A 25,076-nucleotide genomic window follows, 5' to 3' on the forward strand; every position below is an offset into this window, starting at 1 on the left:
TCACTGGCAAGTTTTTGCTGCTGGACTGGTGACCCCAGGAGCTGGGCCTGACTCTATATAACCCATACAAAACCACGAGGAAGCAGACCCAGGGCTTGGGAGACCTGAGGTCAGTTCTCTGTTCTTCTGAAGGTTGTATCAGCTCTCCCCTGCCTTACAGGTGGCTATGAGGTTTCCAACTAAATGGACCACAACATTACCATAGACGGGGCGGGAGGGAAGAGTATCTCACATCTTATGGAGCTCATGGAGACCTAGAGCATGTCACATCTTAGCACCCGACTCCAGCAGGGCACAATGTCCTGCTGGTTTGACACTACAGTGTCCAAGGCAACACCTGGTGGGATATTAAGATATTGCTGCCCCCTCTTGTGGACATCTCAAAGGAGCTGGCAAACCACACCGGGCAGCTGCTCTGGCTGGACAATAACCCCATAATGAATAAAAAAATGCAGCAGTGCAGCCGGCAGCCAGCGGTGGAGGCGCAGGCAAGGCGGCAGGCAGCAGAGCTCGGGTCCCCCTTGGGGGTGCAGCTGGGGGAGAGAAGGGTTCCCGTGATGCCTACGTGAGAGGGACACTATTGTTAAATTTAAAGCAGAGTTTCTGGCTGGGGGAGTCCCAGCAGCTCAAATTCCTGGGCCAATGCTTCACTTGGAGACCGGTCACAAATATTTGTTAACAATCCTGAAGCAGCCGGCATGTGGGTCAGGTGTGTCAGGGCAGAGAACAAAGGCACAGACACTTTGTCTGCACCGAGAGTTGTGGAAAATTTCCCCTCTTCTTGCCTGGCTCCAGCAGGGCTCCTGGCCTCTGCAGCTCCTGTCAAATGCTCGCTGTCATTTTGTATATCCTCTCATGTAGGCTGGCTCTGGGCAACTTGGCGAAGATGGTAATTAAATGTTGGTTCTGGCCTGGGTGAAATCTCCTAGAGCTGTTACAGGAACCGATGGTGAGTTTCAAAACTCCTGACACAGCAGGAGATGAGGACATCTCAGAGAGGCAACCATTGACTAAGGGCCACGGAAACTCTGTCAACGCCTCAGGTGGCAGCTTGCCCAGGAAACACTCATTTCCCCGTGACACTGGTCAGCCAAGCTGCCTCGCAGAAAGGTTCCTCCATGCCCTTTTACATGCTGCAGAAGAGATCAGATGTGCTATAATTTTTATAGCTGGCTATGTTTCTCTGTGACTATAAGCTATTACAGTAACATGCAGTTCTGTGCTTGACGACCAAGGGAGAGCATTTCCAATTGTCTCTCCATGTCCTCAAGGAGAAAAAAAGAGTGTCTGGAAAGTTTTCACAAGCTATTTCCCACATGGGTAGTCCTTTAGTGAGCAATGTTTGCTTACCACATTCTGGCCTAGCCATGGCACTTCAAATCTGCATCTGCTCTGTTTAAGAAGCTCAAAGCACACTTCAGTAGGAGCAAGTCTGGTCATTCCTAATGCTTGGAGTAAGGGCAGAGGGGAATGACATTCAAGATTTCTCTTTACATTATGCAGAGCTTGCAGACAATCCCATTCCTCCTTCCCTCCAGCTTTAGAGCTTTCTTTTTAACCTGAATGAACTGTTTGACCTCAAAGCCAAAATAATTTCTTCCTTAAGCGATAAATTAGGCTGGAGAGCTAAAGTAACTTATCAGAAAGTATCACATCACTGTGGCTTTTGTGCAGGGGACAATATTCTGGCCTGCCACTGTGGAGCCATCCCTTGTCGTGCCGGGGTGGCTGCTGTGTTTATCTGCAGAGCCATTGTGCCACGGGGAAGCCGGAGACACCCGATATTTATCAGTGAGCTAATGCTTCCTGCATCCAGCCCGGCAGCCACACAAAGCCTGAGGTCCCCCCCAGCCCGCTGGGATTAACACGGCCAAAAGTTTGGGCAAGCCCTCCTTCCTGATGGTGGGAACAAAGGTGGGTCAAAAGCTTTGCTGGTTAGGAAGGGATGAGAGAATCTATGGTCTTCCTTCCGCAGAGATGGAGGCCACCACTAAATCAGACGGGGCACTCGCAAACAGGCAGCAGGTTCCCCTCGGCGGAGCAGCCCTGTGGGCAGCAGCTCCGGGGGCTTGGCAGGAGCCTGGCTCTGTAAACCCTACAAACGACCCCCTCAAAAACACTGACCTGGGTGGGGAAGGCATTGCCAGCACCCACTGCAAGGACAAAGGGCCAGTCTTAGATCCCCCCGGCAGCCTCCCGTACCAACAGAGCGGCTGCGCTGGGGCGATGGGCTCAGGGGGGTTGCGGTGGGGAGCTCCGCGCCAGGAGGAGCAGCTCTGCCCAAAAATGACCAATGCTTCACATAACTGCTTCTTTCGGGCCACCGCCGGGGGAATGGCAAGGATTTGCTCACCGTCAGGCACGAACAAGTGAAACGAGGCAGCTCAGTTTTCACCGAAACATGTTTCTTAATCAGCTGACAGCAATGCGGTCTTCAATTCCGTTTTTTTGAGGAGAAGGATTTTAATTTTGCAGAATGTTTCAAAATCTGGGCTCTGCTTCCTGCCTGAAAAAACAAACCCATTTTAAAGAGCTGGGATTTCCCAGAGAGCAGAAACCCTTCTTTCTGGTGGGGGGCAAGCCATCCCCCGCAGACGGGGTGCAAGGGCCAAAGGCGGGTGGGATGCCCGGGGGGTGCAGGGGTGCAAGGTCTTCCCCAGCCGCCCCACGCTGTCGCTGCTGGCGCAGCCCGGGTGACCCCACTCGGTAAAAGTTGGGGAATGCAGACACCCAGCCTGCGCGGTTACACGTGTGGGTGTGAGGCACAGTGCCAGCTGCGTGTCTGAGCCTCCCTGGGTCCCGTTGTACCGAAATGGGGGCACCGCTCGTGGCCCCCGTCCCCCCTGCAGCCGGCAGCAGCTCCCCTCGCAGCAGAGGGTGCCCACCGGGTGCCAAGCGGGGTACGGCCCCTTCACCCCCTCTTACTCCCCTCCGGCTTTTTGGGGAGAAGGAGAAAGTGCTTTGCAAGCTGCAAAGCAAAGGGGAAGGCTGAGGCTGGATCTGCAGACTGCACCAGGGCTATGGCTAACACCAGGAGACAGAAAGATGTGCTTTAAGTGAAAAAGACTGTAATACGCGTAGCCTTCTCTCTTTGGAGACTATCAAGAAGCAGCCTTGGTTTCAAACAGCACTCTCACACCTGGGGTTACCCGTGCCGTGCCGGGACTGGTGACCCCATCAGCCGAGCAGAGCACGGCTCAGCAGAGAGCGGCTCCTGGGGCAGCTCTTCAGGGGACATAGGGGATAACGTAGACATAAGTAGCTGGAAACGGCAGGATGGGAGAGCTGGTGTAGAGTGGGGGAAGAGAGAGGTGGTAGTGACAGAGCAAACCCCAGAGCCCCGAGCAGAGCGCAGAGGAGAAACCCTTCCCACTGTGGAGCAGCGTTTGGAGGCCAGCGCTGCCGGGTCAGTGACGCAGGGGCAGGTTCGCCTGGTTCCCATACGTATCCATTGCCAATTAGCTAAATTTACATTTAGCTAACTTTACATTGCAGTGCCTGAGCGATCACCAGCCTGGAGACACAGCTAGAGCAACTCCTCTTTGAAGGATAGTGTCTGCTTCTGGTTTCAGACCCAAACCCCAAACCAGTCTGACCAGCTGGAACCCAGTTTCAGGTTACACCCTGCCTTGCTCTCTTGGGTGACTTAGTGGGTAATGATCTCACTCCCAGCACACCTCACACAGTAGTTGCCTCTCCAGGTATCCACACACGTTGCATGCCCGGCTCCCAGCCCTCCCCAAGCCATGGGACCGCTGCTGCTGCTGCTGCAGCAACACCCGAGCGAGCGCTCCCCCCTGAGCTACCGCAGTCTGGGCAGATGAAAGGGTGTGAGATAGCAGGCATGGGAACCGTACCTGCCCCCTCTGCGGGTCATTGCTTCTCAGACACCACTCCCAAGTCAGGTAAGACAAACAATTCCTTTTTATTACCAGAGGGAGCGCCCCAAAAAAAAAAAAAAAAAAAAATCAAGATGTTAGGTTTATTGCATAGGCCATGATAGGCTGTGGGAAAAACAAAGAGATGGAAGAAATTATATGAGACAGGTCATGAAAAGCCATGGAGGAATCTGACCAGCCCCAGGGACACTGAGGCAGATGCCTGTGATGGGGAGAAGCATGCAGTCAGATTGCCAGCAGGCTATGGGCAGTGGTTTCTTCCCTTCCAGCCCAGGCATCGGCCCAACGAGGTAGCTCTCCTGGATCTGCGCTCGAGAAGACCTGAGCCGTGCCCTGAGCCGGGCATGGCTTCACCAGAGCCTTCCAGAGCCACTCTGCCCTCGGCCCTGAAAGAGTCCAAGCATTGGAACTAAAATCTGTTCACAGATTTTTGCTTCTTACGCACACACACACACACAAACACGCACCCATTTCCTCTCTCGTCACAGCAGGAGCTTTCCAAAAGCAGCGGGCGCTAGGAGCTGAGGGACCGGTGCCAACCCCACAGCCGACAAGGCATACCAGGCACTTCAGAAATAGCAGCTTCTGCCCCCAGAAGTCCTCAGCTCCCAGAGGTACAAGCCTGGACAACAGAGATGCAGCAGTACACAACCCCACTGCAAATAGCCTACAGGGGAACACATGGGATCTCACCAAAGTGGGGATATCACATGCTGCCAGGGGGCCAGGGATGAGCTCTGGACCTCCCGGGGCTGGGCTCATCTTGCACCCGGGGGGATTTGGGCCAGCAGGAGTGAGGAAGCCTGGGGACATCAGCCGGCGGTACCCAGCCCGCTCCTGTGCTCTGAGGGATGCCAGGGGCTCAGGTCAGGCTACATGCTCGGAGGAGAGTATAGGAAAATCAAAGCTGCAGCAAAGGTCCAGCTGCGAGGGAGCTGGGTCCTTCCACCCTGCCCTCACCATCATCAGGAAGAGTAGGGACATTTCCTTTCATTTCATGTGAGAATAAATAGATATTTTGTCAAGGTGTTTGGGGTCAGACTGAACACTGGAAAAGCAACCCGGGCAACTTACAGAGAGAAAATGGCAGATACATACTGTACACAGGAGACTGCAACACGGCAGCCAGGCAGAAAAAAATCTAGGTGTGCTTTTATGTCAAAAAGCAAACCCTAGTGATTAAAGCAAGTATTTCTGTTTCCTTCCATCTCGGAAACAGGAACCACTGGAGTGTTCCAGAGCCCTCAGAACAGGCCAGACGGTTACGTGAATCACACAGCCCTCAAGAGGCTCACCACGACCAGGAGGACTGCTGGCCTGTAGAGCCACCTTGCAGAGGACTGGGGGGAAGGGAGGAAAATATGAGGTTGGGTGGAAGAAAGTGGCACTGCAAACAAAAAATTTCTGGCTCTGGTGAACTAGCACCATCCACCACATGAATGCTACACAGATCCAGTCCCAGGGTCCTTCAGTAAGTTGAGTGGAGCTGTGCTCCAGGTCTGAGCAGGAAGAAAGATGTCATTCAGAGTTTTCACTGGATTGTTTGAGGTTAGGAAAGGATAGACATCAGAGAGCAGCAAACTGCTCCCAGATCTTCACTTTCCAGAGCAGCCATTTAGCCAAGACAATCACAAACACTAGTACTGCCAAGTCATGGCTAGATCTTGGCCTCATGCTACAAATGTCTTCAAAGAGAAAGTGTGCTTCAGGCACAGGCCTGTGTCTAAAAACAGAACTCCAGAAGTTTCTGGGAGTGCCCCAGTGCTGGGCTGGAGAGAGGGAGCCCGTAGGTCAGACTGGTTTGGTGGCACTGCTGTAAAAGAGATGCTCAGTGTCCTCTGTGGTGGAGAGGGTTGAGTTGGTAGCGGTGGTCGGCTGACGACGGCGGCTCTTCTTCCTGTTCTTCAGGAAGAAGTAGCCGATGATTGCCAGGACCACCATGATGCAGATCCCGAGGAGCACGGCAATCACCACCTCAAAGGCACCTGCGGGGGATACGTGAACAGGTTAGGAGGGCTGCTCCACGAGCTCTGATGCAGCAGGAGCGGTGAGGAAGAAGCGAGCACAAAAGCTGCTGCAGAAGCTGTGCTGGCAAAGAGAAGAGGTGGGCGATAGCTGGCCCGACAGCAGGGTGGTCACTGCACAACTGGCAAAGAAGAAGGAAGGCATAAGGGTATGGCCAGGGTATAGCCAGCCGGTCTCCCCCAAACTATAGTTCCCATCGTTTCCCGGATGCACCACGCCCTCTAAAGGCTATTCGGTGACTTCAGCAGGCTTGGCCATTTGATGCTCCTATGAATATCAAGCCCTTCTGCAACACTGGCCTTGCTGCACATGTCAACAGGAAGGCCACCAAGGGGTGGTCGCAGAAAGCACCTCCTGGCTGGGATAATGTTGTCGGAGTGAGCTATGGTGGACAGGCTGGGTTTGTTGGGAAAGAACTCACAGCAGTGCTGTGAGCACTTGGTCTTCTACAGCCAACCGATCTCCTGCCATCAACAGTGGAGATGGTCAAACGTGATGCATTTGAGAGCTGGTGTGAATTTGAAGATTAAATCACTCTCTAGGGTTGAAGAACAGAAGAGTATAATTTCAGTTCTCTGCTGAAGAAAGAGGCCTCACAGCTCTGTGGTGAAAGGACACCAACCTTAGTGTGATATTCTTTTAAGAACTTGTAATTCGATAGCTTTGGTGTTCTTTACAGTTGTAGAGAGGGTGTGTAGGGTCTTCAGATTTCCCCACAGTCTAGCACCCAACATACCCACTTTAGCCTTCTTTCGTGCAGAAGTTAGTGGCCCTTATGTGAACTTGGCCCTTAGGAAGAATTTTATGTGCCATTTTTTGATGTTGAACAGTGGAGCATTCATGCAAGTTAGTGGAAGAAAAATCAGGAGCCTCTGATATGAGCTACTGAGTCACAGACAAAGGAGAAATGGGACCACCGAGGCACAGTGCATAGAAGCATCTCTTGCCACTGCTAGCATCCCACAAATCCCACATTGCTCCCACAGCTTCAAAAGGGGGGTGGGAGAGAAGGCTATTATTTGCAAGAAAAGACAACATCTTTTACAGGACAGGGTAAAAGCAACAAGCAAGATCTGCAGGAAAAACTGTTACTCACTTAAGATAGCAGTTTGGGACTCAAATGATTCCCATCTCCGGCCAATGGCATCTGCTTCTGAAATGGGAGCAGAGAGAGGGGAAAAAGTTTAACAAAGAAGGCTAGGAACAAGGGGTAAGACAGGTTTCTGAGGAGCATATTTCCAGTGCTCTGAAGTGACTGAATGCATACAGCATCCCTCTTGACAGCCGTGGTACTGAACTCTCAGGGCAGGCCGGGAGGCACATTGTAGCTGGGGGTGGCACTTCAGAAAAGCAGCAACAGTTTGCCTCCTAACAGATACAGTCTGGCAGAATTCCTCCTGTTTCAGCTGTTGGCCTCCACAGCAACACATACAAAGCTCTAGAGTGTAAACCTTTCCCTCTTGTTTGTTTAAAACTTCTGCCTAATATGTGTCGTTGAGGATTTTCTTAATTTCTCCCCTCCCACTTGGGGAGAACTGGAGCCAAGCTAGAAAGTTAGATTCTCCTTAGAGAGGCCCTACCATATCTCTGGTTAGTTTTGTCACCCTCCTCTGTCCCTTTTTCAACGTCAGCACCCAAAATGTTTTCCAGCTGTGAGAAATGACATGCTGCATTGCAGAAAGATGCCGTAGATACACACGGTTCCCTGTAAGCCGTTGGTCACATTGAAGAATGCTGTGAGGCATGGCCAGGGTTTGACGGCAGAGCTGCTTTGACGGAAAGCTCCCAAGTCACTGTCTCTTTGGGACCACAGAATTTAATCTGGAGTTATTTTCATAGTTTGATCAGTAAAACTCCAGCCCTCACTATGTCTGCTTACTTGTGATGCCTGAACATGATTTCATGCAGTCTTCCTCTTCTTCAAAGTTGTTGTCGTTGCCACCACAGCCCCCATAGGTGAAGCGGTCACATTTCTCAGAGAACGGGTTATAGTACCAGCGGGGGATGCTCTCGGTGCACTGTCCAGTATCAGGCAAGTCCACACAGTGACCTGGCAAAGCAAGGGAGAGGTGCTTTAGCCCAAGCAGTGTGTTCCCAGAGCAGCAACATTTTCTGCTCACAACAGCAGAGCACAAGCACCATGGCAGAGGGAATCCATGACCAGAGCAGTGGCTCTCGGGTCCCCGCTGCCCAGTTGCCAACTGCTCAAACTGGCATTGCCCATAAACCCTACTAGCAAGGCGGAAAAAGGAACATCAGAGCGTGCAGTCGTGCTAGACCTTGGATTCAATCCCCTGCAGAAACGACCTGTCCTCCTCAGGAGGCAGAAGGGAACATGAAGAGCCTGGACACACAGAAACCACAGTTTGGCTTGGGTCTCCTCTACAAGCAAGCTGCATTTAAGCTGACTTGGGATATATGCTTTTAGCACAGTGGCAGTGCCACCGTCTACGTTAGTACAAACAAAACAAAGGTATGGGATCAAGCACAGGCATATGATTACTCGTATTATGCCATTGTTGTGTCCCCCACGCTGCTTTGGTTTGCACTATTTCCAAAAAAGTGCTGCGGGGTTTTGTACAGGCCAGATACTGTGCCCAACAAGCAATATGCATGAAACCTGCTTGGGTGGAAAAAGTTTAGGCAGGAGAGTGAAAGCCTGCTATAAACAGCTGTCCTCAAGGTCTGAGAACAGGCCCTTGCTCATTTTTAGTACAGGGACTACCCAGATGCTACACCCATTTTTGGAATTATACAGAGAAGCAGTTTTACCAGTCAACAGACTGAAGAAAAAAACAAAAGCTGGTAGATATCAGCCTAAGTGCTGATGGTACATACCTTGCTTACGTGTGACATTGATTTTCTGCAGTCTATTGAACTCACGAGCATCTGCAAGAGAAACATTTCATGTTAAAACATCTCCCAGCAGTTGAATACAAAAGAATGCCTCTGTCCACGCAGACATGGGCAGACAGGGCTTTCCTGCACATTCCTTTGCTACCACAAGCCAGGGAAAGGGAGATATAATTTGAAGTTCTTAAATATCTCAAAGCTATGAGAGGAACATGGGAAAAATAAAACGTACTAAAGGGAAACTATTCCCAATTTCTGTTCCACAAATATAGAGACAAAACTAAGGAAAACAAAGGCTTCTTGGTTGGTTGGGGGTTTTTTTCATCAAGAAGTATGGGGAAACTGCTATCACTCCAGGTTTTAAGAAGTGTGAAAGAGCACTACTGTAGGATATGAGAGAGGGCAAGAGAGATGAATCGTATGCTTGCAACCTAAAAAGTCAACAAAACACCCACATATAGGAAAGAGATTATGGGAATTCTGTCAGAAGAGGGAGGGAGAGACGGAGGGAGGGAGGGAGGAGGGACTGCAGACTTGGGCTGCTCACCACTGTGCATTTACATTAGCATAACGTGAGGATGTTAAGGGGACTGTGACACTGGACAGACTGGGAGAAATGGTTTCGTTTCTCATCTCCCAACTCCAGGAGAGCAGGTAAGGTCATTCAGTGAGAAAAATATTGGAAGGGGAGGGGAGAACAGGCTCTGAAGTCTTACAGACAGGTGCAGAGAAGAGAGTCGAAGAGTATTTAAGAGGCAGGAAACATCCCAGAAAGATGATCACCTCTTGCAGTCAGCAGAGATAGGGGAGATGGCAAAACCTGCAAATGTAATACTGTGGAAAGAGGTAACGCAGGGTCAGGAGATAAGAACAGAAGGCATCAAAAAGCATTGCGTCAACACCTGTGACTTACATTGCACTCATCCCTGGGCAGATACTAAGTTGTCTAAGCCAGAATTTGAAGTACTTACATTGTTCACAATACATCTCATCCGATCCATCAGCACAGTCAAGAGTTTCATCACACTCCAGATAGGCATCAATGCAGCAGCCATCCTTGCACCTGAAGAAGGGGGACTGACAGTTCCCATTGCACACTGCGTCAGAAACAGTTCAGACAGCTCATTAAAATTCATTCTTTCTCCCTGCCACACAGATGCTTTATGAAGGACTTAAAAGCTGCTGATAGGGCTGGCAAACAAGCAACAAGGCAGGTAAGTTAAGGTCTCCCTTCAGTACCACTCTGGACTCAAAAAAAAAAGAAAAAAAATCATTTCTTGTTTATAAATGAAACATTGCTCTGGGAACAGCCATGCTTCCTCTCAAAAAAGAAGTACACAGAAGGCGGAAGCAAGAATGAGCTACTCAGGAGGAATATGGAGACATTTCCCAAGCATGGGGGATTAAATTAGGAAAGACAAACTGAAACCTGCACACCCAGCTGCGAGAGCCAATGGAGAGGAGTGGTTATTCCCGTCTGCTCCAGAGGTGGACCCAAGTGTTGAGTACTGTGCCCAGTTCTGAGCTCCCCAGTGCACAAAAGACATTGGCATACTGGAGTGAATCCAGCAGAGACTCAGCAAGGGGCTGGAGCACAAAACCTGGCATGGGTTATGGAAAAGACAGAGACAGACTCATTTTGGAGGTGCACAGTAACAGAACGAGCAGCAACAGACACGAGTTGTAACAAGGGAAAGTAATTCGATATAAAGGGAAGAAAATTATGATGAGGGTCATCAAACACTGGCACAGGTTGTCCAGAGAAAGTGTAAAATCTCCTTTGTCGGAGATACCCAAAGCTGAGCAACCCAATGTGACTCAAAGCTGGCCCTGCTTTGAGTAGTGGGTTGGACCAGATGACCTCCAGGGGTAATTCCCAACCTGAATTATCCTATGACATGAAAGTGAAAGGCTTAGTAAAGAAATTAGTCTCCAGTGCCCCACTTTCCCCGCTGACTGAGTGCTAATCAAAAGCCACAGGAATGGACGTGAGACACTGAGCCTGAGCTCACAGCAGGATTACACAGTGGTGCAGGAGGCTCACCTGGTTGTTGTCGCCCACCAACAGAACCTGAAGAGACAAGGGGAAAAATAAAATAAAATTACCACCACATCATTTTGTCAGCTCAAGATCAGCTTTATATTGCCTTCATAGATCACCTAAGAAGTGCATATTTTCTGGAAGCAAACCCTGTAGGAGTTAGGGAGGGGAAATACAGGTGTCCACCACCCAGAGACCCCAGACGAGCAGTGAGGCACCCACGTGAGTCAAGCCTGGAGAAGCACAGGGGACCTTCACGCCACTACCTGGACCGTTCCCAAATAGTCTTTCTTTTCCAAGGCTTTTGCCTCCTCCTTAAGCTGTGCACTGCAAAGGGCCTGGCAGAGGCTCAGCCCATTTATTTGAGGCAGCACTAAGTCATTCTCAGCCTTGGCTACGAGGGTGCCAAGGGAGAAGATTAATTTCATTTTGGCAGTGAAGCACTTCTGGCTCCCCCCCAGCACAATGCTACCCTCTGAATTTAGGTTTCAGATGTGACACGAAGGTTTGGTGAGGGTTTCTGCAGCCGGAGACACACCAGGGACACTGACCGGGGGAGCAGGGCTCCAGGGGCTGGGTCAGATATGTTGGTAGTGTACGACTAGGACTCTTCATCTATAAAAAGCTGCAGTACCTGCCCACAGGGTCGTCCCAACCCTATGAGAAAGAGGGGGCAGATTTTTGAAGTAGACTCACCTCTAACATTCTTGCAGGCGAGTTTACACTCTTCTTCCCGTAAGTAGTTATTCTTGTTGGGCTTGCAGCCACCAAAAATGAACTCCTCACACTGCTGAAGGGTCGGGTTGTAAAACCAACGTGGAAAAGACCCCCGACACCAACCAACCTTCTTAGGACTCAAACAATGCTCTATCAACAAAGTTAACATAAACGGCTCTGGTTAGCTTGCTTTGCCTTCATATAGACAAAGGAGAATATCTTCCAAAGGAAAGTTTGTCAACAGTGTGGACACTAGTCTGAAAGATTCATAAAATCTTGAGTGGCATGGAGAAGGTGAGTAGGGAATCATGGTATATATTTTCTTATATGAAAAGCGGGGTCACAAAATCAAATTAGAAGGTGCCACGTCCATAAAGCAAAAGGAGCTGCTTCTCCACACAGCACATAGTTAAGCTGTGAAACTCCTTGCTTCAGGATGTTGCGGCCCTGCAAAGATTGCATGAGGTCAAAAAGGGATTCATCCATGGCTATTAAACACAAAGAAACAATCTTCTGCTTAAAGAAATCTCCCAGCTGCAAATTCCTTGGGGACTAGCCAAGCATAGTAGGAATTTACTGATAGCATGTCATGTTCTTGTACACTTTCCAAAGTATCAACCTCTGGACACTGTTGGATGCAGTATACTGGATTTTGGACAGACTATTAGTGTCACCTGACATGGCTGTTCTTGTATTTTTATGGTATCTGTGGTAGGAGGAGAAATTCCCTGCTTAGCTACTAGTCAACCATTTGTCCTTGCTCCTAATGCACTTGTAGTGCTGAACATTTTGATCATTAAATAAGGCCATTAAAGTAAAACACATAAATAAAGCCAGGGACACTTTGAATGTCATGCAGGTGGCTCCACCTACCCTGCGGCTTAAGGGAATTAGGGCCTTCACAGCAAAACCATGGAGTCAACAAGACCTTTCGGGTTCTCCTCTTACACCCTCAGCTGCATCCTGGGCTTCAGCCACTCTGGCATCACCCAGCACAGGGCAATGACATGCAGAAAGGATGGGGTTATTGCAGGCCACCTCTTCTGCAAGAGGATGCAAAAACCCTAAAATAGACCACTATGAATGCAGAGACCTTCCACCACGGGTCAGGTGCAGGCTTTTACTGGGAAAAGTTGACATATAAATCCGGTCTCTTGGTTGTGCTCTTTTCCCATCTACCCCTCTGAGAAGAGCACCATTAATGCCAGAGCAGCACCCAGGCTTGGGGACTCCAGCTGGACATCCGTGGGCTCAGGCTCACCTTCAGTCTGCTCAGAATTCAGCACCATGATGGTGATGTTGGTGAAGTCTTGCTGTTGTGCAGTGTCTGTGACAGTAAGCTGGAAGATGTAAGTTCCCGCCTGTAGGTTGGAGATTTCTACCTGATCTTCTTCGTGCTTCTGAGAATGGAAGAGAAAGGCTTATGCAGAAGAAGGTACTTCTAATGAGGGAATAAGCGAAGCCATGCAAGGCCCATGTTCCTGCATCAGGAAGAAAGGAGCTTGGCTGCAAACCCCCAAGCAGATGTCTGGCATGAAAAATGTCTCAGTGCTATACAATCCCCCCAAATTCTTGGGCTGGTACCCAGCTGGAGTAGCAGAGAGAAAGAGTACCACAAGCGTAATTAGATACTTCATATTTTGGGGCATTATGAAGGCATGAGGGAAAATAAAAATCTTGGGAGAGGACTGAAATACCAGTAGTTTTTATTTTACTTTTTTAAAAATAAAACCTATTATGAATCATTTACTTAGTACATAGGGAATAAGCTAGGTGTATTTAAGAAATATATACTCTTTCATTTTTAATATGATAAGTATATTTAGTTTTAGAGATGGAAACGAGTGCCTATTTCTTTGCGTGTCAAGAGGTTTCTAAAAGAGAGTGAATCATTTTGTCAGAATAGAAAGCTGTGATAGTATTGACACAAGCTTTTTCCCCATATTTGCTAACAATATTGGGCCTCCGCTTCCATGCTGCCTTCTCAGGTGCTCCCACCGAGGCGGATGAGGTGTTGCTCAGGAAGGTTTGAGATGGCACCCTGCTGCAGGGAGCCCGAGACCTGATGAGGCCCAGAAATGCCACGTGCCAGTAGTGTGCGAGAGGGTGGGGGCAACCATGAGGAGTGCTCCGTAACTTTTGGGAACAGGCTCGTGGGTGGACTTGAGGAGGGAAGGAAAAGGGGACCTCTAAGTCAGTGGCTGTGAGAGCCCAACCTAGTGCAGCCCACAGGTGACACTGAGCAAGCTGGTTCCTTCCTGCAGCTCCCTACCTTCATCTCCACGGAGGGGTCGCCGAAGACCTGTTTCCATTCATAGCTGACTATCCCTCGGTCATCCGTGCTCTCTGTGCCTCTCAGCATCACCGGTTCGCCCGGCTGCACCCTCATGTCCATGCCAGTGCGGGCTATTGGAGGATGGTCATCTGCAGAAGGAATGCAGAACAAGGCTCGGGTTAGAGGCTGAAGGGTCCAGTCCTTGTCTCCGTTACAGGAAGGCAAGGGAGGGCGATTCCTCCAGGCTAAAGCAATACAGACTTCAACCACTGAAAGGAAAACACTTTTATATGGCTGTGCTTCTTGCAGCCTGAGCAAGCAACAGGCAATCAATACCGTTATTACTGCCCTCCTGACTAAATTAGTAACTCCGCAACCCGCTCTGGCAGTGCCTTTGAGCCAGTTGGCTCCCTGGTCACTTCTGCCCACAGGAACCACGGTCAGAGGGTGCCTCTGTGGCTACAGCCATTGTGCTTCTGACCGTCGGACCACATCCTCGCAAAACAGCACAGAGCCATCTCCACCCTTCGCTTAGGGAGATGACCTGATGTGGGTGTTGAAGAATGTGGAACCGACTCTTATCACTCCTACCACCATCTCTAAGCACCGTGTTAGCATACTTAACCAGACCTATGCAATGCGGGATTTGGATGGGAAATATCCCTCCTCCACCTCATCTTCCACCCCACTCTCTGACATGCACGCCTTAAAAAAAGCACACAAGTGCCATTCGTGAGATCATTATTTTTATGCCATTCCATGGATTAGCTTACCAGCAGCCTCCACAATCCATGAAACACTTCTCCAGACCGTAAGTGTAAGAGATGAAAACTGATCCCTGCCCGTGCCAGCAAGAACAGCCTACACAATGACACTATTGAGCCTGACTCATAACTCATTTTGGCCTGAACGTCTCTGCTCACAGGCTTTTTGCATAGCTCAGCCCATAAAACTCCACCTGGTAGCACCTGTATCAGGTCCAAAACTCAATGTTCAAGTTCAGCCTGAGTTTTTTGTAAAGGCGTCGATCGTCATTTATAAGCTAGATATAAATCACTCTACCATTACACTGTTACATCAACTGTGACCAAAGAAGAGGATCAGTGCCCAAACCCCTCAGAAAACTACTCCATCAGCTAATTATTTTCACTGTTGTAGACTTGCTCCTAATTTCCTCTTTGAGTGTTTCTGGATTCAGGTCCCAGCTGCTGACTCTTTCTAGAGCCTACTGAAGGGACCTTTAATATGAGTCATGTATACAAACAAGCCTGACATGCAAAACAACCTACTTTTTAGTTCTTTCATCACTAAATTCAGTAGGATAGAGGGCTTTGCTACACATATTCCAGATCAGTTACCACAAATCCACCCAGAATCTTCTATTTTCTAGTATCTTTTATCAAATGAAGACATATTCATTCTATCCTTGGTCTTACAAATGCTGCTGCCACCAGAAAGTCACCAGGCAAACAAACCTTTCCTTGTTCACACACTTGAGGATTGCGCTCAGCCTGTTCTGGCTGCAGAATTGGGGAGGGTATGTGCGTACGAGCCCTCTGAGGTTGCCCCTGCAGCCTGCTCCCCAGACCTGCAGCGTACCCCCCCTCAACCCCAGGCTGATGGGGCTGCAGTTTTATTGTATGGGAAATGGTCAGCCGCTGCAACTTGTGCAGCTGCGGGGCTTCTGGTTACATTTCTCGCACCGGTCTGCGCGCTCTTTATTCCATCTTTTCATGTAAGTATTGGGTGGGAACAATCCGGGATCGAGCTCGTATTGTTGAGCTTGATCCAACCACCAAAATTAGGCAGGGGAGACCCAGCTGGCCTGAAAGAGGCCAGGAAGAGGACACAAGCAGGGATGCCCACCCTGGTGTCCTCTCACCCTTGGGTGAGGCACACCTCCCTGCCACTCGTCCTCAGGGCTGCAAGCCAGCGTGATGCCTCCTGTCTCAGTCAGGCCCAAAGACTGCTGAAAGACACCAAGCAGGGCCGAGAGAGCCTGGCACCTCTTGGTTTTGAGCAGGGCCAGCAGAACAACTAAATGGAGATTTGCTTTATTTTCAAGTGGTCTTGCCATGAGAACATTCATTGGTGAAAGCCATGACTCGAACTGGCAACACCTTCCCAACTGAACAGGGGAAAACAGCCCCACAGGCACCTTGTACACAGCACAACAAGCTCTGGAAAGGGGGTACGTTCCTGGCATTCCTGCCAGGCAAATGCCGTGAGCCTGCCAGGGAGAAATGCAGCCTGCTCCCTGCCACCCTCCTGCCAGGGTGAGCCCAGGAGATGGGTGCCATTGCACAAGGGAAAGACCAGTTCTTCAGCAACACAGAGGCTGATCATTAACTCACAACTCCAAATCATATTTTTCCTTGACATTTTTAAGCATGTGCACATAAAAAAAATAATAATTGCAGGCCAAACATTTCTCCACAGGTCAATTTAGTTACTTTGGGTTGTGGATTGCACAATGAAGTAAAAGTTCAGTTCTGATCAGTGGGTCAGCGACTTCTCCAGATCCCATCTCTGATTAGCCAATTCCCTGGCCCTCCTCACCTCCAGAAAAACAGTCAGAATATTTGCCTGTCTGCGGTGACTGCCAGGGAGGAGCTCCCACTAGAAATGAAGGACTTCATTTTCAAGTCTCTCCCTTTTCTCCTTAGGATGTCTGAAAGCTCAGTGACTGTGGAGTATTTCTGCTACACTGACTATGTGAAGCCTTCAGTGGGAATGTGGCTGTTCTCCACCTGAGCTTCATAACCAAGTGCTGACTGAGGCGGAATGAGTATCAACAAACTGCTCATAGAAGGAAGATTCTCCATTCAGTTTGTTTTGCCCTGAAAGTCTGTTTGAAAAATGAAAGTTACCTTTGCTATAATGCTCTTTTGACTCTGGAAAGTTTCCGCTGTAAAACTCTGTAATTAACAGGGAGATTAAAGCTTTATGATGCTGTTCTGAGTCGTGCTCTCTACTGTGGAACACATACTCCTGGAGTCACATCATTAAGGGACAACTTCCACTTCCATTTATAAAATATGTCGGAAGGTGAAATATCTTTTCTTTATGATCCTGGAGAAAAGCCTGATAGAGTAAATCCAAAACACTTAAAAACAAATTTATACGACTCACAGTGTATTCATGCCTCAGTCCCTGTTTTTTGCTTTTTTAAAAATTTTGTCTAGTTTTAAGGCTTATGCAGTCAGTGGTTTGTCTGGTTACTCCTCTAACAATGAGTAAACTTGAACCAAAGTTGATGGGGGACCACCAATCTAAAAGATATTAAATTCCTACAAGGGCTGCAAAAGCAAGCATCTAAGTGGGGGAAGAGACCCCACTAGGGACCTCGCTCTCCAAACATGCGGGCACCAGTCAAATCCCACAGCAGAAGGCACTTGCAAAGCTCCCGGTTGGGGGATTTCTCTTTTGGAGCTCAGATATCAGCCTTTGCCCTCAGGACACAAATTCACAGAAAACCAGATTTCCTCCATTCCAGTGCTCATGCAGATACACCCTAAGTACTTGAGACTATAAAGCAATGCTTGAAAATACCTCAGAATGATTTGAGGTTGCCACTGGAAAGAGCTGGAAAGCTTTCTCATGGTCACCGAGGGGCTCTTACTGCCCGCTGTTGTCTGCGTTGGCAGGAGCAGATTACAAAGGGGATAAGCGCGGCTTACGCCGGGGACACTGAGGCACTGCAAAGGGAAGGACCTCGCTGGGGACAAAAGCCACTGGGCAAGCCGGTAGCAGAGACAGGAGCAGAAATGAGGCCACCCAAATTCCAGCGTCCATGAGACATGCAACCTCAGAGATTTCAAGCGTCAGAAGCCAGCTGAGCCTGCCTGCTGCAAAAGCGGGTGGGCAGGGGTGGGCAGCAGCCTGGTTCTCCCCACAAACGCTAAAGCTTTGCTCTTAACCTTGCTTCGGAGAATTCATTCAAAAATGCACAGCTTTCAGGGAGAGTTCATTCAAATCTCGCCCATCGACACTAGAAAATTCTCCGTAGTAACAGGCAAAGGTAAGGAAGGAAAGTGCTGATGCCACAGTGTTAATTTGTCTGAGGAGGGGGAGAGAGAAGAGAACAAGGCAATGCAACACATTGCCTGGAGAAAGAGAAATACAGGTTCTTTCTGTAGGGATTCATCCTGGCTGGGCAGCAAATGCAGTCACGATAAAGCTGTATAGTTTTTGGAAAACTTATGCAGAGCCAAGCAGCTCTCAGCATTAATTTCTAGAGGTTTCTACAGTGGTTTGTAGGAGGTGCACACAGCAGGTCAACTTAACCTCTCTCAAACAATACAGCACAACTGAAAGGATTATATTTTCAGATTAATGCAATCTGCTGCTGCCCCAGGCTCCTTCCATCCTTCCTCAGGGTGTGGGAAACCAGTCCGATTTGCTTTAGTGGGCAGAGGGAAAGAGTCTCCCGTGCATCCTCATGCCATTTTAGTAAAGATCCTTTTTTTACTCCAGTCTCCTTAGATAGCTCCAGAGCCATGACATGAGGTAGCCACAACATGCAGCACTTCAGTAAATTCTGTATCACAAACAGTAGTTTCACAGTGAGTGGAAGCTGTTCATCGCCTGCTCTGAGCGGGGAGCTGGACTGGCTGGTCTCCAAGGGCCCTGCCAGTATACATTAGCCTCTGAATCTGTGATGCAGGTACTGAACATCCAATTTCCCCCTCTCCTGGCCTGAGCTGGGTGCTGGAGGACGAGCAGCTGGCTCCGGGCTGAGCAACACCAGCCAAGGGGACACCAGTGACCAGACCCGTCTCAGCCCTGGATGAGATCCCAGCACCGCTCGTTTTAGTTGCGCTGTGCCCGCAGAATGGAAGCCAGCGCGGGACAAAACGTTTGAAGATGGATGAGCTTCGAACTTAGGGAGCTCTCCTTTTTGAATGCATTACCAAAGTTTTAACCTGCAAATCTCTCTCCACGGTGAGGCAGGAGCAGACCCATCCTGAACCCTGCGGGTTCCCCAGCCCTCCCCGTCTCCCACTCACAAGCCCCGCGTTCAACAGGAAGAGTGTGTCACCGAGCATTTCACAACCACCACAAAAGATCCAGTTCAAGAAACGGACAAAGGTTCAGGGAGGTTATTTTCCAGTTTCACACCCAGAACTGGTTTGCCTAGACCAGAATAAGCTCAGGGTAGTTACTTAAACACTGGGCTCCATTATTACCAATAAAGTGCATGGTGAGCCTGCCCCTCCCGCATGAGCCAGGCAGAAAACTCGCACCAAAGTTCAGGCTGGGGAATCATTTAAGAGGATAGTGCCTTTTAACAGTAACATCAGAGACTTCGGGCTGTACGTTAGCTGGAGCAGGCCAGAGACAGAGCCAAGCTGTCGTCACGAACTTATAAAGGACTCGGAAGCTCTTGTTCTCCAAAATACTGAAAATGCACTCAGATGATGTGCAAAAGCTAGATTTCAGCTGTTTTCATTGTTGCCTGCGCCCACAGGTTTTTCTGAAGTCATGACACCGTAAGAGTGGCCACAGCGTGTTAGAGCAAGGGTGCGTCTGTCCTGTGTTCAGTTTGCCAACAGCCTGGCTGTGGATGCTCAAGCAAGAGCAAGAACAGGGCAAGCAGACACAGTGCTTCCCCCGTAATACTCTCCCAGCTTTCAGCTACTTCCATCAGGCTCCGGAAACACTCCACAATTAAATTTTCCCATTTAGCAGCCCCAGCTGTGCTCCCTCTTTCAAGTGTTACCTAGTCTCTTCCTGAACATATATAAACCTCTTAATTCAAGGGGTCTGCTCCCTCTAGTAGTAGTGTGGGTCTTGCAACGTGTCGCTTTTTTGTTTAATGTCACCCACTGGGATCACTACATATATATTTCACTATTCACTAGAGAAAACATGCTTTTAACCCTCATTATTGCAGAGAATGTCTGAGGATTGCCACATGGGCATACCCTAAAGGCTCCTAGGACACCTGACGGCAACACATAAAGGAAAGGGATGGATGATAAAGCAGCATATAAGCTTCCTGCAGACCTTTAGAGCCAGTCTCAGGGGGTTGACAATAATCTGGGCTCCAGAGCAGCCACAGAGCTTCACATTTTAACAGTGATACAGCACAACAGCAGGAAGACTAGAAAGTTTTGTCTCCAGTCCGAAACCTGGGCCAAGATCTTTTTGCCTACAAACATCTGGGAGGAAAACCTGACTGAATGCTGAAAACAGCTTCCTTAACACTCATTTCACCCGGCCTCTTCAGGCATCCTCAAAAGTCTGGAAGCAAAAATGCCGTAGAGCTTCCCTATGCTGCCAGGTGGACACGCTCGGTGCCCAGAGGCTCCTTCATTTCGCCTCCCACACCTGCACCCTCGTGCCCTTCCCCTCTCCCCCTTGGTGGCTTCCAGGCACCCACCTTCCAGCCCAGACAGTCCCATTCCTCCTTGCGTGGACCCAATTCTAGCACCACAGCTGGAAGGGCTTTGGGTTTTGGTTTGGATTTTTTTGTCTGGATCTGAGCCAAAACCGAGATCTGCATTCTTAAGCGTCTCATCAGCTGCTGTGAGGAGGAGGGCCCAGCTCATATGGTCTGATTTAGCCCTTGTTATTATTTGCCATTTCCCCAGTAAAATAAGTCCTTTTCAGCTCTGGTTTCATAAACAGTAAGGGTCCTTTATCTCTTTTCCTGCCAGCCCCCTGATGTCATTCAAGCTGATGCAGAAAGCGTTTGGTATGAGTCAAAGACAATGCCTCAGAATTCCAGGAGAGGAGGTAAACGTGCTTCGCACCGAAGCACAACATGAACATCTCAGCCTGATCCAAACACCAAGTAGCGAGCTTCCCAGTGTCTGTCACTACAGCCGGAGACCTGCCCAGCACCCTGCACCCTCCGAGAGTGCAAACACAGGGTGTAGAAGGGACCGAGCCCTTCCTACACCCGCAGCGGTGTCGTGGTGCAAACCCCACGTGAGCGAGGAGGGGCATGCCCGCTTCGGCAGGCAGGGCATCCCTAACAGCATTCTGGCATGTTTTTCACTTCTCACTGATAAGCCCTCCTGGGTCTTCCCGCTCCACCGCAGCATCTGTGAAAAGTAGCATTTAGGGATGGTTTGCAAAGCAGCACCTGCGGATCGGTGGCTGGGATGCTCCAGCTAGGTGCCATGGATCGGCACACACAGCACTGCTGGTGGCACAGAGAGCTCACTGACCCAGGGACACTTTCTAGAGACCCGCACGATGCCAGGCCCTGGGACCAGCTCAGGGAGGAGGGGGTTGCAGTCTCCTTGTATAGGGCACTGGTCCACAGAGGTGAAGGGACTGAATTGCTCAACCCTACACTGCATTTTAATCTAATCTTGTGAAATGAGGATGTGCTGGAGATGATGCATTCCCTTTTCCTCCCACAACAAAGCATGTAGGAGTTCAGACAGCTGCCAGTATGCCACCTCCAGTCCTGGAGGTGTGGGCTTCGGTTCCTCGCTAACTGCGGTTCCTGTGGAAAGGATTTTGAGCCTGGAATGGAGACGCAGGACAACTACTGCAACAGTGAGATCGAGATTTACCAGAAGGGCCTAAAATGCAGTGGGAAGCAACTAGGAGGGACAGAGGACAGGAGGACCACTTCTGCCACATCGCTGTTCAAACCAGCAACACCCAAGGGCTGCTCCAGAGGAGCCCTGCCCTGCTCCGAAACCCCAGTACTGCTATTTAGGATGGACAAAAGCAGTCAGTGTGGGGTTTGGTGCCATTTCACACCTCCAGCACCTACAAGGCTCACAGGCTGGCACATCCCAGCAGAAGATATAAGACCTGTTCAGCTCATGCCATCGAGCCCAAACCCATGTGCCCACCTGGATGCTCCCCTTGTCATCTTCACAGATCCTTTCCTTCCCCGCCACAGGTAGGCTGGGAGGGGGTGTGAGGAGGATTACCCATACAGATATCCCCTAACAGCCCTGCCCAGGCATATATAATAAACCGGTTATGGTTGCCAAAGATCCAGCCAGGCTAGAGATATCCCAGCCTCGCTAGGCTTCCTCCAAAACACAGAAGAAGGAGGTAAAAGCAGGAATTGCCGTGTTTTCAGCGTTTCTGAACACACTGCATTTCTTTGCAGGTGGCAGAGCGCGTGGCAAGCAGCCAGCTCCAGATTAGTTTGTTTTCCACCTGGTTTTCTGGGTCCAGGTGCAATCTTTCAGAGCAGGGAACCAGGGATTGGGGAAGAGAGGCCCACCTCCAAAGGGGGAGTTTTCTAATCAGCCTCCCCCAGCTGCTCCCTCTCCCTGCCCCAGCAGCAAGGACCAGCCCCAACAAGCAGAGTGATACTGAGACAGACACCTCACCGTCCGGACTGCTGCTCACAAGGTTCAGGCTGTGGCAAAATGAAAGGTAAGTGGATTGCGTCCTGCCTCCAGCCCCTGAGCAATTAAGAGATTAATGCAGCCCTTTAAAATGCGGTGATGTGTAGATTTTTAGAGGATTTCACTTTCCAACCTCAAAGGCCTGGGGGGAGGGAGAAGAAAAACAATACCTTTTTCTCTGTATTGTAATGTAGCAAAAACTCAGCCTGCGTTTGGTAAACTCTCACTCCACCCCCTTCAAATAAGTTAAAGAACAATTCCGTCTCCATTTACTAATAGGTAAACTGAGGCACAGATCTTAAGTGAGTTTATCAAAGTTAGGGAAAACCTTTGTGGCAGAGGCACATATAGAAACCCATACAGATCTTTAACATCGCTTTATCCCAACCATTTGGCAGCACAGCTGCACATATGACGGCTGGAGGAGCTGGCACCAGTGGCCATTAGTGCTCTCCCAGCCCCGGTTTGCACACATCCATTACGGGCACCTTACCATTAGATCTGTGATCCTGCATTGCCAGGTAGGAATCGTACACGTCCTTCCTCAAGAAGTTGAGAAAGCCGATCTTCCTGGCAAACCTGCAGACGAAAGCCTGCTCGTAGAGGCAGTCGAGGAGAAAGCAGCCCTGGATGTGGTCGTCTTCTGTGCCCGGGACCTGCTCCATGAGAGCCAGGTTGCAAGCGGGGTCCTTACAGCAGGCTCTCATGCAGTCCCTGCTCCGATGGACCATGGGGGACGACAAGAAAGTGGCTCCATTCTGGACGGAGGCGTCTGTATCCAGCACCAAATCTGGCACCCCTGCCGTAAAGTCTTCCAGGCACATTTCACCGAAGGGTTTTTCCTCCTGTCCTTCACCGAAGTCCGCTGCCAGCACCAAGCAGACCCAGAGCACAAGCCATGGACCTGGACTCTCTCTGGCCATCTTGGCGCCCCGATCTTCACCGCCTTGAGACCTTAATCCTTTCCTAAAGGAAGGGAGAAGATAGATGAAGCTAAGAGGGATGGTGTCCAGGTGCGTGTCACCCTGGGGTGAGCAGGGACCTGCAGAGGCTGCGCTCCAGGTCCCTGCTCCCCCCGGGGTGGCCAATGTGTCCCCCCCACCCTGCAACTCCTTCCCAGGCGTGCGCTTTCGGCCCCCCACCTGGGTGGTCTCTGGTGAAACCGATGCTGGGAAAAGGCTGTCCCCCTCAGGTGTGAGCCTTCAGCTGCGTCCCGGCGGAGACAAAGGCACTGAGAGTGCAGGAAGTGAAAACCAATTCCTGAGAGAGGAGGAAAAAAAAAATCCAGTCACTCCCCTGCATGCTGAATTGCGTAAAAGGAAGGGGAGGAGAGCTGGGCTGATACCATCTTCCACTCCTCTGGTGAAGGGAGGAAGGCTCCCTCCCCGTAGGAGCCCAGAGCGGTGTTCTGGCTCCCGCAGGTGCAAGGGCACCCACTCCAGATGAGCATCCCACCAGCCGGGTGCTTGCTGCATCCCCACGCTTAGGATGCTTTGAAGGCACCGAAAGCCGGGCAGCACGCGGTCTGTGTCCTCCGGCAGTAGCCCTCACGCTCCGGCGTGGCCCGCTGCGTGGCACGGAGCACCATTAGCCCAGGTCTCGCTAACCCGAATGAGTCAACCTTGCAGCCGCACCTACAGTGCCCACTGCCATCGCTGCTGTGAGGGGTTTCACGCCCGGTGCCGGCATCTCGAAATCATGGATTCCCTGCTCTTAGGACACAATATTCCTTTTGAGTGAAAGCACCTGGCAGCATGCCCGGAGGCTGCCTGCATGGCAGGAGCCCTGCCACCACAGCAGTGAAAACTTTTAGTAATCACCCCCCACTGATGAGCAACATTTCACTACTCCCCTCAATCATATAGATCAGGCATGGCCCATTTATAGTGCCCTCGCCTCGCAGGACGGTGCTGTTGGGGGCCATGGGAACACAAAGGCTGCCTGCCATAACTTCCATGTATTTTCTCCCTTTCTGCTTCTACTTGCAGATCCATGATCAAATTCCTCTGTTCAACAGATTCCCCAGTGTCATCCGCCCCCTCTGTCTGTAAACAGTCCTAAAGCCCCTGGGTAAACTGTTCTTATCCCTCTGTCATAGTCCTTAGGAGAGCAGGGAGCGCTTGCAATTTGTGTGGACATTATTTGTAATGAAATATTGCATCACTTAACAGCAGCAAATGTGAGATGGTATTGAGCGGTGTATCTTCAAAAAGAGATAGTGGGAAGCAGCTATGACTTGAAGAGCAGCTGGCTTTGTGGTTTTGGGGACCGTTCTGGTCTCCAGTGTTTCAATTCTTGCTGCTTCTTTCTGTACCTCTGATCCAGCCACATGTATCCTGACAGGATTTATTGAGAGTCCTTAAGATACGCGTTTCCCCCTCCTGGCTGTCACAGCCAAACACTATAGGAACATAATGTTGTGGGAATATTGTTTTTCAATACCTCGCCTGACTTTCTATGGCCTGATGCTGACATTTGTGTATAGTACTGACTTCTGTTTGGAAAAGGGAATTGCTTTGATCTGGCTATGGTAGGGTATAAAAAAAAAAAAATATATAGGCAAAGCCTAAACTGTGAAAATAGATGGTAAGGCAGTAGGAAACATGCATGTCTGCAGAGCATGTTTTCCTTACTGGTGATACAAATCTTTGTCAGAGAAGCATGGATGTCTCCCACTCCACGCTCAGACCCGTCTCTATACCAGGTCTTTGGGACCTGCCGGCAGACCGTGCCAGTGGTAAAGCGAGGGCTGGCCTGGCTGGCCTCTACATCTTCTAAACACACGCAGGAAAAATAAAAACCACAACAAGGTTGTCTCCTTCTTTTACTCTGCCCTGCCTGAGGCACTCTGCTGGGGGCTCGCTCTTGCATTCAGCCAGGAGGAGATTTTTTTCCTGGACAAGTATTTAAAGCCTTCAGTCTGGATCCGGGTGAGA

At 50.0% G+C, this 25,076-nt stretch overlaps 1 protein-coding gene across 1 annotated transcript; it reads right to left on the reverse strand.

Annotated features, from left to right (window-relative positions):
- Positions 1-5,411: 5,411 nt before the first annotated feature.
- Positions 5,412-23,322, reverse strand: SPINT1 (serine peptidase inhibitor, Kunitz type 1). The gene is made up of 11 exons (XM_010580087.1): positions 23,283-23,322; positions 22,634-23,106; positions 13,808-13,959; positions 12,797-12,935; positions 11,515-11,685; positions 10,822-10,848; positions 9,749-9,874; positions 8,763-8,813; positions 7,804-7,974; positions 7,021-7,077; positions 5,412-5,884 (listed from the first exon to the last, which is right to left on the reverse strand). The coding sequence occupies exons 2-11, from the start codon at positions 23,061-23,063 to the stop codon at positions 5,691-5,693; spliced, it is 1,518 nt and encodes a 505-aa protein (XP_010578389.1). The 5' UTR covers positions 23,064-23,106; positions 23,283-23,322; the 3' UTR covers positions 5,412-5,690.
- Between the last annotated feature and the right edge of the window lie 1,754 nt (positions 23,323-25,076).

Source organism: Haliaeetus leucocephalus, unplaced genomic scaffold (assembly GCF_000737465.1).
Source record: "Haliaeetus leucocephalus isolate CR32 unplaced genomic scaffold, Haliaeetus_leucocephalus-4.0 Scaffold696, whole genome shotgun sequence".
Lineage (NCBI taxonomy): Eukaryota > Metazoa > Chordata > Aves > Accipitriformes > Accipitridae > Haliaeetus > Haliaeetus leucocephalus.